General features: G+C 44.1%; 1 protein-coding gene across 5 annotated transcripts in view; it reads left to right on the forward strand.

Moving 5' to 3' along the window:
• The window catches only part of LOC115572007 (vasoactive intestinal polypeptide receptor 2-like), a 41528-nt gene that overhangs the window by 12691 nt on the left and 13472 nt on the right, over positions 1-15365 (forward strand). The window contains exons 2-4 of one of the 5 annotated variants that reach the window (XM_030401736.1): positions 3236-3344; positions 8813-8929; positions 11612-11703. In XM_030401736.1, coding sequence (XP_030257596.1) covers positions 3236-3344; positions 8813-8929; positions 11612-11703 — 318 coding nt within the window. Of the gene's footprint in view, positions 1-3235; positions 3345-7918; positions 8104-8129; positions 8215-8688; positions 8718-8812; positions 8930-11611; positions 11704-15365 lie in introns of those variants that run through there. The other 4 variants (XM_030401737.1, XM_030401738.1, XM_030401739.1 and 1 more) reach the window with 4 other exon arrangements.

Genomic DNA, 15365 nt, shown 5'->3' on the forward strand with positions numbered 1-15365 from the left:
GATTCAACAGCGTGTTGGGGATTTATTTATTTTTCACAGCGTTCAAAGGAAGTGTTTGTTTGCTCCAACCTGCCGTTTCAGCAGTGGATTTATTAGAGTATGACACACATTTAAATCCTGCACTGACGAGGGAAATTAAAATCTTTCCTCGACTATAGCTTCAGGTGAAATATGACTGACTGGAGCTGTCTTGATGAGGCATTTTGATTAGTTGCCTCTAGATATCTGAGCAAGTGTATATAAATATGTGGATGAGGCGAAGAAACCAGAGAGGAGCTGATAGGCTGGAGGACACTCTGGGAACAGGGCAGGCTGAACGAGGCTGAACGGGTCGGGTGATACTGAGAAGACAGCGTCTGCAGAAGTCACTTTGCTGTTACTCCTCCCCTGGTTCGTGCACACTGGTGGACGACAGTGCAATCCTTCCACGGCGACACTTTTTCAGACGCTGTTTCGTGTCACGATGAGAAACCATTCAACTCAGATTCAAAGGTCCGAGGCGAAACTTCTCATGCATGAAATACTGGAATTGGCCGGGGCAGCCATCGAGGACTGTGATAAATACTTCACTTCTGGATCAACAACACACACACACACACACACACACACACACACAGACAGGTTTGGTAGTGAGGCCTGTGACACGTCTTCAGACACCACAGAGGAAGAGAAGCAGGGAGCAGAAAGACAACAGAGGATGGAAATGAAGAAGCAGAGTTGGTAGAAGCCACTAAAAGCAGCGTGTGATCGATGCGCGAAGAAAGAAAGAGCGAGCCACACTGTGTTTCCATCCAGCTGTAAAATAAATAACCCTCCATGTTCATGTGTAAATACACGTCAGAGCAGCCGGCTGCTGTATTACTCCGGTGATTCAGCCCTGGTGTGTATCCACTTTGTTAAAGTTTTTATTCCATGAGCTAAACAATCAGTGTCAGGAGAAACACTCGGGTGAGAAGGAGGCAGAAGCATTTTACAGCTTCTGGTTCGTCTGGGAGGCGGCAGAAAACGAGCGGAGTAGATTTTCAGCCATTTTCTGCAGACAAAGCATGTATTTTAAGCCAAAATCTAACTAAGTAGCTAAAACTAACCGGGCCAGAAGCACAGTGTTGGCAAAACATGAGATGGGAAACGCGTAGTTACCACATAAAGACATACGTGTAAAAATGAAATGTGCATTGCCGACATTTGTTCTGGTGTCGGGTCGAACAACAACAAAAAACCCTGAAAAACTGAAAACTATATTACAAGCTGATTCTTTGTGATAGATGATGGAGAAGGGACTTCCTCCTAACATCTTACAGTTCCTCTCTGTCCCTGCAGACTCGTGGAGTTTTCCTGCAGGCGATCAGAGGATTTTGACTTTAGTTTGTAGAAGCATTAATCCAGATGGAAGCAGCTGAAGCCACGCTGGTGTTTACATGTTGTTCCTGCTCTCCGTGCCAGCGACATCGGAATATTCCTCCTGTATCAACAACCGTGATGTAACCAGACGGCACTGTTTATATGAGTCTGTGTTTCTGCCAAGACCACATCACAGGCTTATTCCTGTTTAACACACACACACACACACACACACACTCTGCTTGTGCAACTTCTGCAGAGTTACGGAAACACACACACACGTACGCTGGCGACGTTGGACGGTTTGTTGTGTGCCGGAGTTTGTTTTTTTTTTCTGCACGCACACATTCACAAAGAGGGAATGTTGGATGTCGGCCGGTCGGTTTAAGCAGCTTATCTTGACCTTGTATTAATCTGTCAATCATAACCACGACTCTCTGTCTGAGTACCTCCCTCCACCGGTCACCGCCCAGAAAAACACAAACTAAAATATGAAAGTAAAATTAGGACTAAATAAATCACATGAGTGATTTTATCTGGGCATAAAAAGCAGATATGAGAATCAGAATTGCTTTTATTGCCAAGTAAGTTTACACATATGAGGATTTTGCAGGTGGAAAACAAGAAAAAATAATAAAAGTACTTAAAAGACATAATCAAACTAATTAAAACAATATAAATAAAGTGTGACCGATTTTATTGTAGGTAAACTCTGTCCAGATTAGGTAGAAATCGTTGATATGAAGCCGTTTTGCCATTTTATTTTGCTGGTTAGACATTATATTATATATTTTATTATATATATATATTATAATAAACATTAGGTCTTTCTTCTGCACTGTGTTCTGTCGATTTTCATCTCTTTATTATTTAAAAGCTTTAAAAGCTGCTGCGTAGGTTGCAAGCGAGTTAATGAAAACATCTTAAGGGCGGATGTATCACTGTAAATGGTAGCGTAAAAAAAATAAGTTTCTTGATGAATAAAGGCGTCTTTATTTCAGGATCATCTTAAAATGACAAAAAACTTAATTATCAAAAGAGCCAAATGCTAAAATTCAAGGTTCCCCACAAGGAAATAGAGAGTTGACTCAGGTATTTAATCCAGAACGTCAGCAATTCAGAACATTGTTTTAATTTTAATGAGAATAAATCTGTCTAGAAGAATATACTTGCAGTTCTGCAGTTTTCTTCTGTGAAATGGTGGTTCGTTCCCTCTGGGTTGGGAGTGAGTCGCTGCTCCAGGTGAAGGGCAGCTCCAGTCTCGTTCGTGAGGGTCGAATGGAGCCTGAGATTAACAGGTGGAGCGGTGCAGCTTCCGAAGTAATGAAGGTGTTGTGGCAGAACGCTGTGGTGAAGAGGGAGCTGAGCCAGAAGGCAAAGCTTTCAATTTACCACTCGATCGAAGTTTTCCATCCTCACCTATGATCCTGAAGCTTTGGGTAGTGACTGAAAGAACGAGAGCGCTTCTGATCAGGATGTAGCCGCTGCATCTTCCTTCAGATTAGAGGTTTTCCGGCCTATAGTTCAAGTGTGAGGAGACCCCGAAGGAGGCACAAAACACACTGGGGAGATTATTTATCTACTCTAGCCTGGAGCAACCTGCGATTCTCCAGGAGCAGCTGAAAAACATCTCCGGGGAGAGAGACGTCTGGACGGCCTCGCTCAGCCTCCAGCGTCAGAAAGAAGGATGGATGAAGATCTTTAAATAGATTCAATCTGTGCTTTTCACATCTTTAAGGGGTTTCTGAGTTTAATCACTGATTGAAATGAACAGCAAAATGTCTTATTTCTGTGCTAAAGAGAAAGGAGAGAGTCATCCCTCGAATATATCTCGATATTTAAACTTTTAATTGCGTGACACCTGGCTGATTGTTTCACTTCACTTCCTCCACAGGTTGATGGGCGGCATCCAACCTGTAACTTCCTGTTGGAGGTGGAGAGAGACCAGGCGGAGTGTCTGCGGAGGCTGCGGAAGGAGGAGGAGGCTGCCGACGGCAATAAAGGTCACAATCACTCAACCGAGCCGCAGTTAGAAACTTCATTTTAGTCGAGAGGCGCGGAGAGAAACTTCAAACTAAAACTTTGCGGCGCTGAACCGGATCTGAGAACAAGAAAGTTGGAGCAGAAGTCGAGTGCGTGGACTGAATGAGCTCTCACACACGCTGCTCTGTGCATTTATTCAAGCCTCTGCTGTGAGAGGACGTGAGCTGCTTTAATATTAACTTAAATCACATCTCTGTATTCTGATGCGGTTCTTCTATAAATGAAAAACAACCATCAGATTCCAGTTCAGATTCCTTCCTCTCACTGAGCAGACACGAGCAGGCGGCTGTAGATCCTGTGTGACGCAGCCGTGGATGTCATCACACCTGAGATCACTTCTAAAACACGCGCACACTTCCTGTCTGCGTTCGATAAAAAACCTGCTGCGCTCGACTCATATCTGGACCGTCTGAGAGAAAAATCGCAGCAGATCAACTTGTGAATAATGTGTGCGACTTGTTTTTGTATTCTCTCATCATCTGTTCGCATCGTATTGATTGCGAGGACAGAAAAACAAACGCGACACTTTGCACATAATGAACAACTATTTTCTGTATTTCTGTGCTGATTCTCCTGCGCGGGTTGCCAGATCTGGTCTGATATCACCCAAAGAGTAATTTCAAATAGTTTATAGCTTATTTGTAAAGCAGCAATCAGAAGAAACAACATTCAAAGCACCGAAATACATGAAAAATAAGACGTTGACAAAATGTTTGAATTGCTTTTCATCGACAATAAAACAAAAGGAAAACAAACATCTACAGATTAAAAGGAAGTTCTGTATCTTATGAAGTGGAAAGCATCAATAAATCTTAATTTACTCGCTCCAGATCATTCTAATAATGACTGTAAATGACTCTATCGGCTGTCTGAAGTCTTATAATAATCATCTGAACCGTGTTTAGAAAAGTTTGGAAGTGAAACTCGTGGTGATGAAGATTAAATGTGCTGCTTCTGTTTTCCCTCGGAGGAAACGCTCGCTCTGATGTAACGACTTCTCACTTCATTATCACGACGCCGAAGTGGCTCGACATTTATGAAACAAGACCGACTGTCGGTGTTATTATCAGCTGCTTATTATATGATCTTGATAGTTTGAAATGAGAGAGTTAACCGGGCTTTTCTCTTTTCCTTCGTGCGTCGTCTGCATATCTTCGTGGCAAAAAGACGCTCACGTGACGACGTCGGTGACACACAGTCTAATATCTCAGCACGAGAAGGAGAAGAGGTTCTGGCTCTGTTTCGTGCAATATGAGAAAAAGTTCTGCTCAGCACTCCTGGAAAAAAAGGGAGAAACAGTCGACTCCGACGGCGATCCAGGGACTGCAAGAAAAATAAACTGTGAAGAAACACGGAAGGAAATATTTTTTTAAAAGCCTTTATTGTTGTGGCTAAATCATTTAAAGCATTCATTTTAAAAAAGCCACAGTCAGTTGGAGGCTTTCAAAATGAGCCGGGGGATAAAAAAAAACCAAAAAACAGGTGAAACAAATTCAAGTTAATGAAGCTGTAATGACGTTTCTTCTTGTTTTGGTGCTCAGGAGGGCCCGGACCGCCACAGCTGGTGGTCTCGTCTCTCAAGTGAATGTCACACCGCTTTTTCTTTTATCTGCCACGGACTGAAAGTAGAGTCGTATTCGCCCGAGTGTTCCCGCGGTGTTAACGAGCCTGACTTTCCTCTCCAGTGATGTGAATCCTCCCCGTCGCGTTAATTAAAGCTCAGCGACACGAAGTAGAGCAAAAATAATAACCCGGCTCTCGTTCTCTCTCTCGGGGGGGAAACGTCTGCTGGCGGGAGAGAGAACGCGGCTCCCTCGCAGCGTCGTGTCATTCTATTTGTCGGACTTCGTCTGAAATGAAGTTCACGTTGATAGGCTCGGCCCCGGCGGGATTCAAACCCTCAACCTCAGGTTTATTTATTAATGAAGTCTACCACCGCCAGCTGGTTTTAAAAAGTTCAAGCCACGACTCCAGTTGAGTTTTAAAAGCTCCAGAAGTGCTGCAGAATCAGTGGAGGGGAGATCGTTTGTTAACGAAGCTCAAGAAGGAAACTTTATCTCACATTTTTAAAGGCACAGTTTGTAATTTCTGCAGCGTGGGATCATGGGAGTTATTGTCACTGTTGAACATCCACCATGCCTGATCAGGCAGGAGCGCTCACTGACGAGGTGAAAGTTTTATTCACGTTACGTCCAGTTGAGTTCATTCGCCAACTTCTTTCCTCACTTTCTGACTCAGTTTATAGCAACAGGCGACCAAATGAAACTCGCCGCTACCTTAACACGTAGGATCAACTCAGTTTAAGATGTACAGCTAATAAAGTCCCACCTAACACTTTCTTTTTAATTACATATCATGGAATATCGCTACAGATGCAGTCAAATACTTTTTTCCTTCGCAATATCGTATATTTAACAGCTATTTCAGCATCTTTGGGCTTTTATTTTGAAAAGGAGGCAACGCTCGATCATATGCATGCATCACTTTAACATACAAACATGGAGGACTTAGTTTTTAAGACCAAATTGATGTTATTTACGGTTTAAAGTGGTAGAAGATGGCGAGCCGAGGGAGTAGAAAGAGATAATATTGTTTATCGCGATATTTGAGTGGGACAATAGCTTGTTCTAAAATGTTAGATATTGCCTTATTCTATTTTAACATGTTTTTATAATGTAGAAATGTTAGACTTTAATGTTTTCTGCTCCAGTCCTGTGGACATTTGGTCCCAAACTGAAGTAAAGTAAGACAGTGGTGACAAAAAGTCAGGCGATCATCAAAAGTTCTTCCATTCAGCGTGTTTGGAACCAAATTCCAGGACAGTCAAGTCCACAAAAACTACACAGTGGCGTCACTGAAAATCACTTAAGTCTGTAGGATTCAGCTTTTTATGGAACACGGATGCCTTTGCTGCCTGCATGCCTGACGTGAAGTCACCTGCTGCTTCCTTTCACCTGCCGAGACGTTCAAAGTGAAGGAGATTCACCACCAGATCTCACTTTCGTCTCTGCTCACGGTCGTGATCCCTCACCAGATATATGAAATCTGGGATGATGCACAAAATGAAAATGTGAGTTTCCCCTTCACAACGTGCATTCAAACATTTGATTGAAAGGTCTGTGGTCGGAGGAGGTTAATGGAATCCCGTCACACAGGTCGGATAAAAGAGGTCGGTCTGTTTAACTAACTGCGTGAAATTGAATTAGGGCAACACAGTGCTCGGTGGGCCGTCGCTTCCTGGTGAATAAAGAATAAAAAGACCATACAGCAGAAAGAGAGAAAGAGAGAGAAGACTTCCCTGCAGATGTGTGTTGCTGTGCATTTGCCGTGTGGTTTCTTAAAGACGGCGGTCCGGAGTGTTTCTGTGAAAGTGCACGGAGTGAAGAACGGGTCACTTAGCGGGTAGATGCAGCTCTCCTCATGCACTGATGAGTTTGGATTTTACCCCAAAGACATCTGTTCTCCCGCTCTTCCTCCCCTCTCGTCCTCTCGTGCCCTCTCCACTTCTTTCCCCTCATGTTCGTTACTCTCTGAAACCTTTTCAGCCGTCTAATGAACTGAATTTCACATTTTTTTGCGAGGTTTAGATGAGGTCCAGCTGTTAGGAAGGAAGGGAAGTGCAAATTCATTCGGACAGCGGATCAGAACAAAGGACAAAGGGCACTTTCGCCGCATAAATTACCGATTTCCGTGCAAAATATGCGGGGCTTGCAAAAAGTCACATATATCTCAGCAGAAAGTTGAAAAATGTTGCGTTTGCTTCACACAAGAGCAGCCATTTTCCCCTGTTGCCATGGGAACGTTATGAAGTGACGTAATTACGCGACGTGAACATCATCAAAAAGCTATAAACCCCGCGATGAAGCCATGATGAAGCCCGCAAATCAGTCTCATCTGCCAACAAAAAAATCATACTAGTTTCAAAAACCTTACAGTTGTCAGTATATTAGTAGTATGTAATGTACAGTACAGTAAGAGATGCACTTTGTGGATTGGAAGCACTTATTTTAACAGAAGATGTCTGTTTTGTACAGCTACCTCTGTAAAACAGGAAGAACACATTTAGTTTTTTCATATTTATTTATTCATATTTACAGAAGATGTAGCATATTCCTTTTGTAAAGCTACAGAACTTGTTTGACTCATCAATGTTTTGTAAGTTTGAGCCATGTATTTATTAAGGTCTGAAATAAAACAAGAACTTAAATATTCCCAGCACAGTTCCCGCAATTTCATCGCATATAATTGCATAAATATCCCGCATATTCCATTGCATTTTTTTAAGAAAACGTGCCGCATAATCAAGGATTTTTGCCCGCAACAATCACAAAAAAACTCTGTGTTTTTCTGGAAGGACTGAATAAACACTGTAGGGAAAGAAGAGGAGAGAGAGAAAACAACAAGAGTAAGAGAAAAGCAGGTGAGAAGGACGGAACGAGATAACGAATGAAGGATGGTCGTCATCCGTTATCTCGTTCCTTCCTGGGACGAGGAGGAAAAGGATGAAGTAAGTAATGATGATGATTTTATGATCTGATCTCACGTTGAATGAAAAATGCGAATCAGAGAAAGCGACTTGTACTTTCAACCGGAAACAGTGTTTCAGGTGATCACAGAGCGGAGGTTGTTTGTGGAGACGCTGATGCACTTCTGCTGTTTGAAGGAGGAAGAAGACTCGGTTGTTTCGCTGCGGATGAAACTCTTTGCAGAAAGCTGAGTGTAAGATGCGAGAGGAGCTGCTGATGCTGAGCTCTGCCGGTGCTGAGTCGTCTTCTGCGGCTCTCGCTCCTCAAAGCCACGACTTTTGATCGTCGGCTGAACGCTTGAACTGTGAGATTTTAATTGATCCTCACCCAGTTCTCACTGTACAAAACAACGCCGCAAACAGAAAAAAAAATGGAATTGCTGCGTTTGTTTAGCTTCTCATCCCTCCGGCTGTGTTATTTATTTCATCTTCTAACGACTCGACACTAATCGGTTTCTTTTTCCTCGCAGTGTTTCGTTCTCCGTTACGGTCTGACGCTCCGATAGCTGCCCGTGTTTCTCTAGCGAGGATTGTCGAGGCTACGTTTTCTACACCGCACACACACACACACCGTCTCCGCTCATCCATCGCTAAAAAGCCTGTCGACTGTTTAGTTTGCCGTCAGCACTTTCTGCACCCATTAAAGCTCACGCCGAAGAGCCGGGAGAGCTATTTTAAGAAGCAGTTTGTTTGTTTAGTGTCTGGAGGCTGGATTGCCGCTCATTTCTTTATATTCCGCTCCTGATAGGGTCTAAAAAGGTCGTGTTCAGAAATCAACAGTGCTTCATGAGGATGTAGTTTCCTCAAGGTCCTATTTTAACACATCTGCTCGTGTCTGTGACTCTTTATTTGGTGTTTCTGTGGGAAAATGTGCTCATGAAGCCATGGTTTTGGTTTTTCTAGCAGCGTCCGGATGCAGAGGAGCCTGGGACAGCATAGCATGCTGGGAGCCGGCCGAAGTCGGCGAGGTCGTCACCATCCCCTGTCCGAGAGCCCTCAGGACCATGTTCGGGAGGAATGGTAGGAAATGTATTAATTCACAGCTGATGATGAGCTGCTGAGATAAAAAGAACAACGTATTGATTTCCCAGAAGCAAAAGGTGAAAAATGAAAGAAGCGAGAGTCCAATTTGTGCATTCGACCGCGTACGAATACATCCGACTTCATCAGATAAGACGAGCTGTTTCCCATGATACCAATAAGAGATGATAGTAAATAGAGAAGAGGGTGTTTTCTGTGTAAAGTGAAGGAAAACATGAGGTTCAAAAAAATCCCTCTTGACCTCGGAAGTGGAGCTCAGAGCCACAGTCCCGTCAACCATCGCTTGGTTGGACTGCTGCGTTAAAGTTTGCCGTCGCGGTCGTCGCCATCTCCGTGTTTTTTCCGAGCCAGAGGTGTTCAGATGCAGACGAGGCGGTGGAGCTGGGGTTGATGTCCTGATCGGATCTGACTGGGAACCCGAGGACGCACCGGGAGCCCCCCGAGTTCAGCGAGGCGCGTCGTCTCGGTTTAGACTCCAACGGACCCGTTTTTCCGTGGAGCTCCTGGAAGATTCCCTCTCGGCATCTCACGAAACCTTCATAATCTCTCGTCTTACATGCAGTTATAAGTCATACACAGAAGAGAAACACAGGATGATGTACAATCAGGTCATTGTGTTGCAACTCAACAGACAGACTGCTGAATCTCTGGTTCTCCGTCAGCTCGCCATCAGTTATCTCGCCCCTGTTATTCCCTGCTGAACCCGCGACCAGATGGCAGCTTTGGACTTCCACTCTGAGAAATGTTCTGATGTAGATTGATGACTAAACATTATGTAAGCACCCAGCGGCGTGTTCAGAGCCGCTGGGCGCTGGGTCAATCTCAGGCCGAGGCTTCTCCAGTCTGGGACCGATCCAACCCCTCCCAAAGTCACGACATTTGACAGAAACATTAAGAACTAGATGAACATCCTCCTCAGGAAGTTATCGGACGTCTTGATTTTGTTTTAAAGTGCAGAGAAAACAAAAAAAACAATGAGGATTATTTTCCAAGGGGAAGAAAAATCAACATCTGGCACCAGTTTATGTTTCTGGGATCAATAAAAAAGCATTTTAAAGTTTTCGTCCGACTCTTTTCTTTACTTTACTTCACTGAGACTTTGTTCCGCTGCACTCAGCATTATTTTTATCCTCATTAACGGTACATAAAGTTAAATGTGACGGGAATGTAAATGAAGTTCGGTCTGACATCTCCCAGCGCCGCTCCCTGTGGGATTTTCCGCGGACATCGCGGCGGTGAAAACAACATCCCATCGTGTTAATATCTCTACCTACGTATGACTCACTGTTACCCGTTAAAAGGCTTCGCTCAGCCTCCGTCGTGTTTACCCTGCTGGGACACTGTGAAGAGGGTTTGTTAAGAGGGTAGTGAGGCAGAAGTGTGGTGACGTTACTTACAGTCAGTGAGCAACAGAGACACTCCATGCTTTTCTTTACAGTGCATTCTGGGAAAGATGAACTTCCAGCGCATCGCAGCCATTCTGGCGTCGAGGACACACAGAAAAAAAGTCCCTCGGGAGCTTCACTGCCTCCCGGACGTGCTGCTCATTTTAAACACGCCGAGTTAAACCAGGCTTCACTTTAACGGGACGTGTTTTGGAGTAACACTGCGGTGTGTTGTGTGACAGTCGGCTCTTTCTGCGACCCGCAACGTATTAAAAAAGGACGCCGTACCGCAGAACAAGAGTGCAAATTGCAATTCCAAAAAATTAACCAAAACTGTGGGAGTCTGCAGGCCAGAATGAACAGAAAGATGGAGGAAATCTGGGCCCAGAACTTCAGCCCCAGAGGCTAAGAAAAGATTTAATAAACTAACAAACAAATGCACAAAAACAGGACGACCAGACTTCCATCCTCAAAGGACAACAAAACACCAACTGAGGACAACGACGGAGACGATCTAGAATCTCTCTAGATCTCCTTCATCCAAATATCCGGCAGGCTAACGGCCTGATGAGCAGCACCTGAGAGACGGGAAGGAGTCCAGAACAAGACAATGGTGAGGAGACATGATATCTCAGAGGATCCGTTTCAAAACACGCACTCACGTCCTCGTCCAAAGAACAAATGTCCCGAAGAATAAACAACACCGTCAACAGCTTCAGGCAGACATAATGTTTCCAGGTTGTCCGGCCGAATTCTTCAGGTCCAGTTTTCTACTTCCCGCATGTCACAACGCTGTCCATCTGCTCTGGTCAGGTTTAGGCACAGAAAAAAACATCATGATGTGGTCGCCAACACCACAGATGGAGACGGTTTGGCGTCCTGTGAAAAATGGCTGGAAACGTCTCCATGTCTCCTTTTGATGCGACAAAAATCGATGGAAATATCATCAGATTCGTGCAACTCAGGCCGTTTGGCAGCCATCTCTGCTTGTGATCCTCCTGTAATCCTTTTTCATTGCTTCCATCCAAACAAAATACATTCAGTGAAGATATTTTCCAAAATTCACACTCCACCACCTGCAAAACACTAACACAGTCCAGACAGGATTATGGCGGATTTTGTGCATTTCTGCGGTGACCATGAAAGTTTCACTTAAACGCACATTGGTATACAAACTGTCGGAAGAGTTTTTAAAAAGGTAGCATCAGTGTTGGTTCACAAAGAGAGTCTCAGTTGGTGCGGAGGTGATTTTACTGTCGCTCCTCCTCCCTCACAGGTAACATCAGCAAGAACTGCACGTCAGCAGGATGGTCGGACGTCTTCCCGAACATCAACAGCGCGTGCGGGTCGGACATCGTCCAGGACAAGGTACAGTGAACTACGTCTGCTCTGTCGCCTCGTCGCTGCTCCTCTGCTGTTAATGTCACTGAACACTGATGAATTCTGACTGCAGCAGGAGGAGCTGCTGCGACATTACACGGACCATTAGCAGCCTGTAATTGACGAAGCCTGCGGGGTCGGATGTTAATTAACACCGGTTAGTGTTGAAGGGGCCGGATCTTTAAAAGGTCAATATGTCCGACAGAAGTGTGATACGTGTTTAAATGTCAGCAATTGTGTGTGTTTTGCGTCACTGAGTGAAAAAAAAAACACTTGTGGAAACACGATTACCCTTCAGGCTGATTCAGTTTAGAAAAAACTGCTTCCTGCTCGACGCTTTCACATCCGAACCTTCAATCAAACGTGCAAACAGTTCAGTTCTGTTGGTGGAGAACCTCACTGTGACAAACATACATAATTATTGTGACATGAAGAAACACTTGCCGAATTTACAAGACGGTCCAAATAATTATGAATATCTAAAAGACAGCGTTTCACAAAGTTTGTAAAGTTTCTCTGAACTCAACAACTCACAAAATCGTGTAATTTCTTAAGGGAGTCTGGGGACTTTCTCCTCGAGGTACAAAGATAAATCCTCCTGATAAATACGAATACTGATCGATACTGAACTCACGTCTGCAGGAAACCTGAGAGAAAACTGGATCTGTTCTGGTCCTGTTTGTCTTCTGCTGTTTCGTCGTGTTCACTTTCAGCTCTTTCAGTAGTCGTGTTTAGTTACTGCTGCTGAAAACACACGTTTCCTGTAAAGCTGCTTCACAATAAAAGCTTTTAAATGGCTTTCATTGTGACGTGTTCGTTACTGAACTAGGGACGGCGGGGCGGTCGGGACGAGCGTGTCGTTGGTGTAAGACTCAGGTTTAAGGAGCAGGAAACCCAGTTGGGGTGGAAATACAAAATCCTGGACTCATTTTATGTCCGCTTGACTTTTTCCCTCCTCTGCGGCGTCAGCAAACCCCTTCTGTCCTCCAACTGGCGACAAACAATCATCATTACGGTTTGCTGCTGAAATAGAAGACGTGGACTAATGATGGTGCCGACTGGGGTGAATCATTACCATAAAACACCCAGAGGTGTTTCGAGGACAAACTTTGCGAGTTTGTTTTGTTGTTGTTTTGATCGTGCTGTGATTCACCCTCCAGCCAAACGGTTCACAGAAGCGGAACGTGTGGATGTTTGGCCTCGCTGGACCTCGGCGTGATAATTGCAGCTCTCGTCCTCTTTCACCGCCGAGGTTCAGCTCTGGTCACGACTGTTCTTATTCTGAAACGCTCATTGTGTTTGTTCAATTAACCGTCCTCCCGTTTGTCACTCTTCCACTTTCTCTGACCCTGCTTTTCCCTACGTTGCTGTCTCGGCCCGAGCTCAGCTCCCTCTGCAACACAATCCACCCGAAACATCTCGAACGACATTTCACGCCGGTCAGATCAAAGGTGCTTCACCTTCAGCTGCTGCAGGACAAAAGACGCACTTATATTTCTTGTAGACTTTTCATGTTTAACCGCAATACTTCAATATCTGCGTGAAAGGATTCAAAGGTGCAGGAATCCTAGAATTCTGTCAGAACATGAATGAACTTCAGCTTTTGTAATACAGGAAAGAAAAAAGAGACATTTCAAATTTTCTAAACCGTCAGAACCACACAGACGCCGTGCTTCTCTTTTGAGAGCTGGATTACTCGACCTTAAATCAAAAGAAGCTTCACGTGCTGAAAGAATATAAATCCCCTTTTTTTTTTTGTTTTTCTTGCAAATTGCCAACTTTCATCTGTGAGCAGCAGACGTGTGTTCGGACCGTCTGTGACGACGTCTTCAACACGAGACGGAAAAGTGTAATTAGTTTACGGGTCACATCACAGCACGAGAAGAGAAAAAAGCAATAATCTGAAAGAAAACAAAAGTGTTCTGCTAATTAACCTGCACCGTTAAAGATAACTCACTCCTGTACGAGAAGTTTTGAATCCGTCAGCTTGTTTAAACACGAGACGCGTTTCCGTAAAGCATTTTGAAGAACTTCAGAAAAAAAGTGTGTGCGCTCGCTTGAGGTGTTTTTAGAATCAGAGTCGTGTGCAAAATGTTTGAAACAGATCTGCAGAATAAACTCTGACGTAGCGAACAATCAAACATTTAACAACTTTCTTTGGACGAGGATCGGCACAAACATGGCTGGAAAATGTCTTCTTAGTAATAAGATTGAAACTCCGTCTTGAACAGTGGTGTCTGCTATCTGCTCCACCTCCAGACATGAAGTCAGCTTTGCAGGAATGTGAATATCGTACGTACGTGTGCACGTTTGCACGTCTCCGCGGTGCAGAAATGTTTAATTCCAGGATTTTGTTCTGGCGACAGTCAGAGAAAACAAACAGCGCTCTTGTTTCTTGCCTACTGCATGAAAATTATATCTCAGAATACGTTTAGTGAAGAAGGAAGAAGATACAAAATAAGTTTCCTCAAACTCTTTGCAGATAATCAAACCTGATACTGATGATTGTTCCCCCAGTCTGTCGTACTACGTTTCGTAAAGACAGGAGTGCATAAAAACACGAGGTGTCACGATGAGAAAACAAAGTGTTGTTCTGTTTGTTCACTTCTTAACGATGACGGTTAAAATTAGGAGTCTGTACATGGAGGGCCTCGCAGACTTCTGCCTCATTCAAAGTTTACTTTCCAAACTTTCCGTTTTTTAAAAAAAGAAGCGACTGTAAAACTTCTGCAGACTGCAGAGCGTGGTGCGAAATCTTTAATGAATGTCTGAAAGGGGCTAAATATACATTCTGAGAGGTGCTGAGACGACGGCCAGAACAAGACGTGTTGATTTTGACAGTGATTTATCCATGAGGCGTATCTCTCTCTCACACACACTCACACACACACACACACACACACCGGCGGTCGGACTCGTCCGTTTGAACAGAATGCAAATCTGACGTCACATCTGTTTTAGCTTCTCATCAAACAAACTGACCTCGATGTTCTCATAAAAACAAACTCAGGAGAGGAACTCAAACATATAACACCTTGTCCTGAGGAAGCAAGATAACAGGACACACACACACACACACACACACACACACACACACACACACACACACACACACAGGCAGGCACACACACACACACACACACACACACACACAGGCAGGCACACACACACACACAATTTAATCAACCTCCGTTTCTGTTTTCCAGCAGGACACAATCAGATCGTCGGCGCTTCATGCCGGGAAGTTTTCTCATCAACAAACAACATTTTCTGTCTTTCTCCTCCTCCGACACTTACAGCGTAATAAACCCTCAGATCTGATGCAAAGCTTCATCCGCAGCACCAGAGCCTCGTTGCATCACGTCTATTTTATAAAACACTCGAGACGCAGACTTTTACGTCCTGATGAAACCTCTGAGAGGAAAACTACAGAAAAGACTGAAACAATCGTCTGATCCTGCGTTATCTCGTGTTTTATGCATTTATTTTACTTCGGCGATATTTTTACATCAGTTTTGTTGAACTTCAGAGACACATTCAGACAAACAATGCAAAGAAAAACAACTGAAGGGCTTCTGGTTCAATCCATAATTAATTGATCGCCATGTTTTGGAAAGTTTGCGTGAGAATGAAGAAATCAGGAAACAATC

The sequence above is a fragment of the Sparus aurata genome, chromosome 21 (assembly GCF_900880675.1).
Source record: "Sparus aurata chromosome 21, fSpaAur1.1, whole genome shotgun sequence".
In the NCBI taxonomy this organism is placed as follows: domain Eukaryota; kingdom Metazoa; phylum Chordata; class Actinopteri; order Spariformes; family Sparidae; genus Sparus; species Sparus aurata.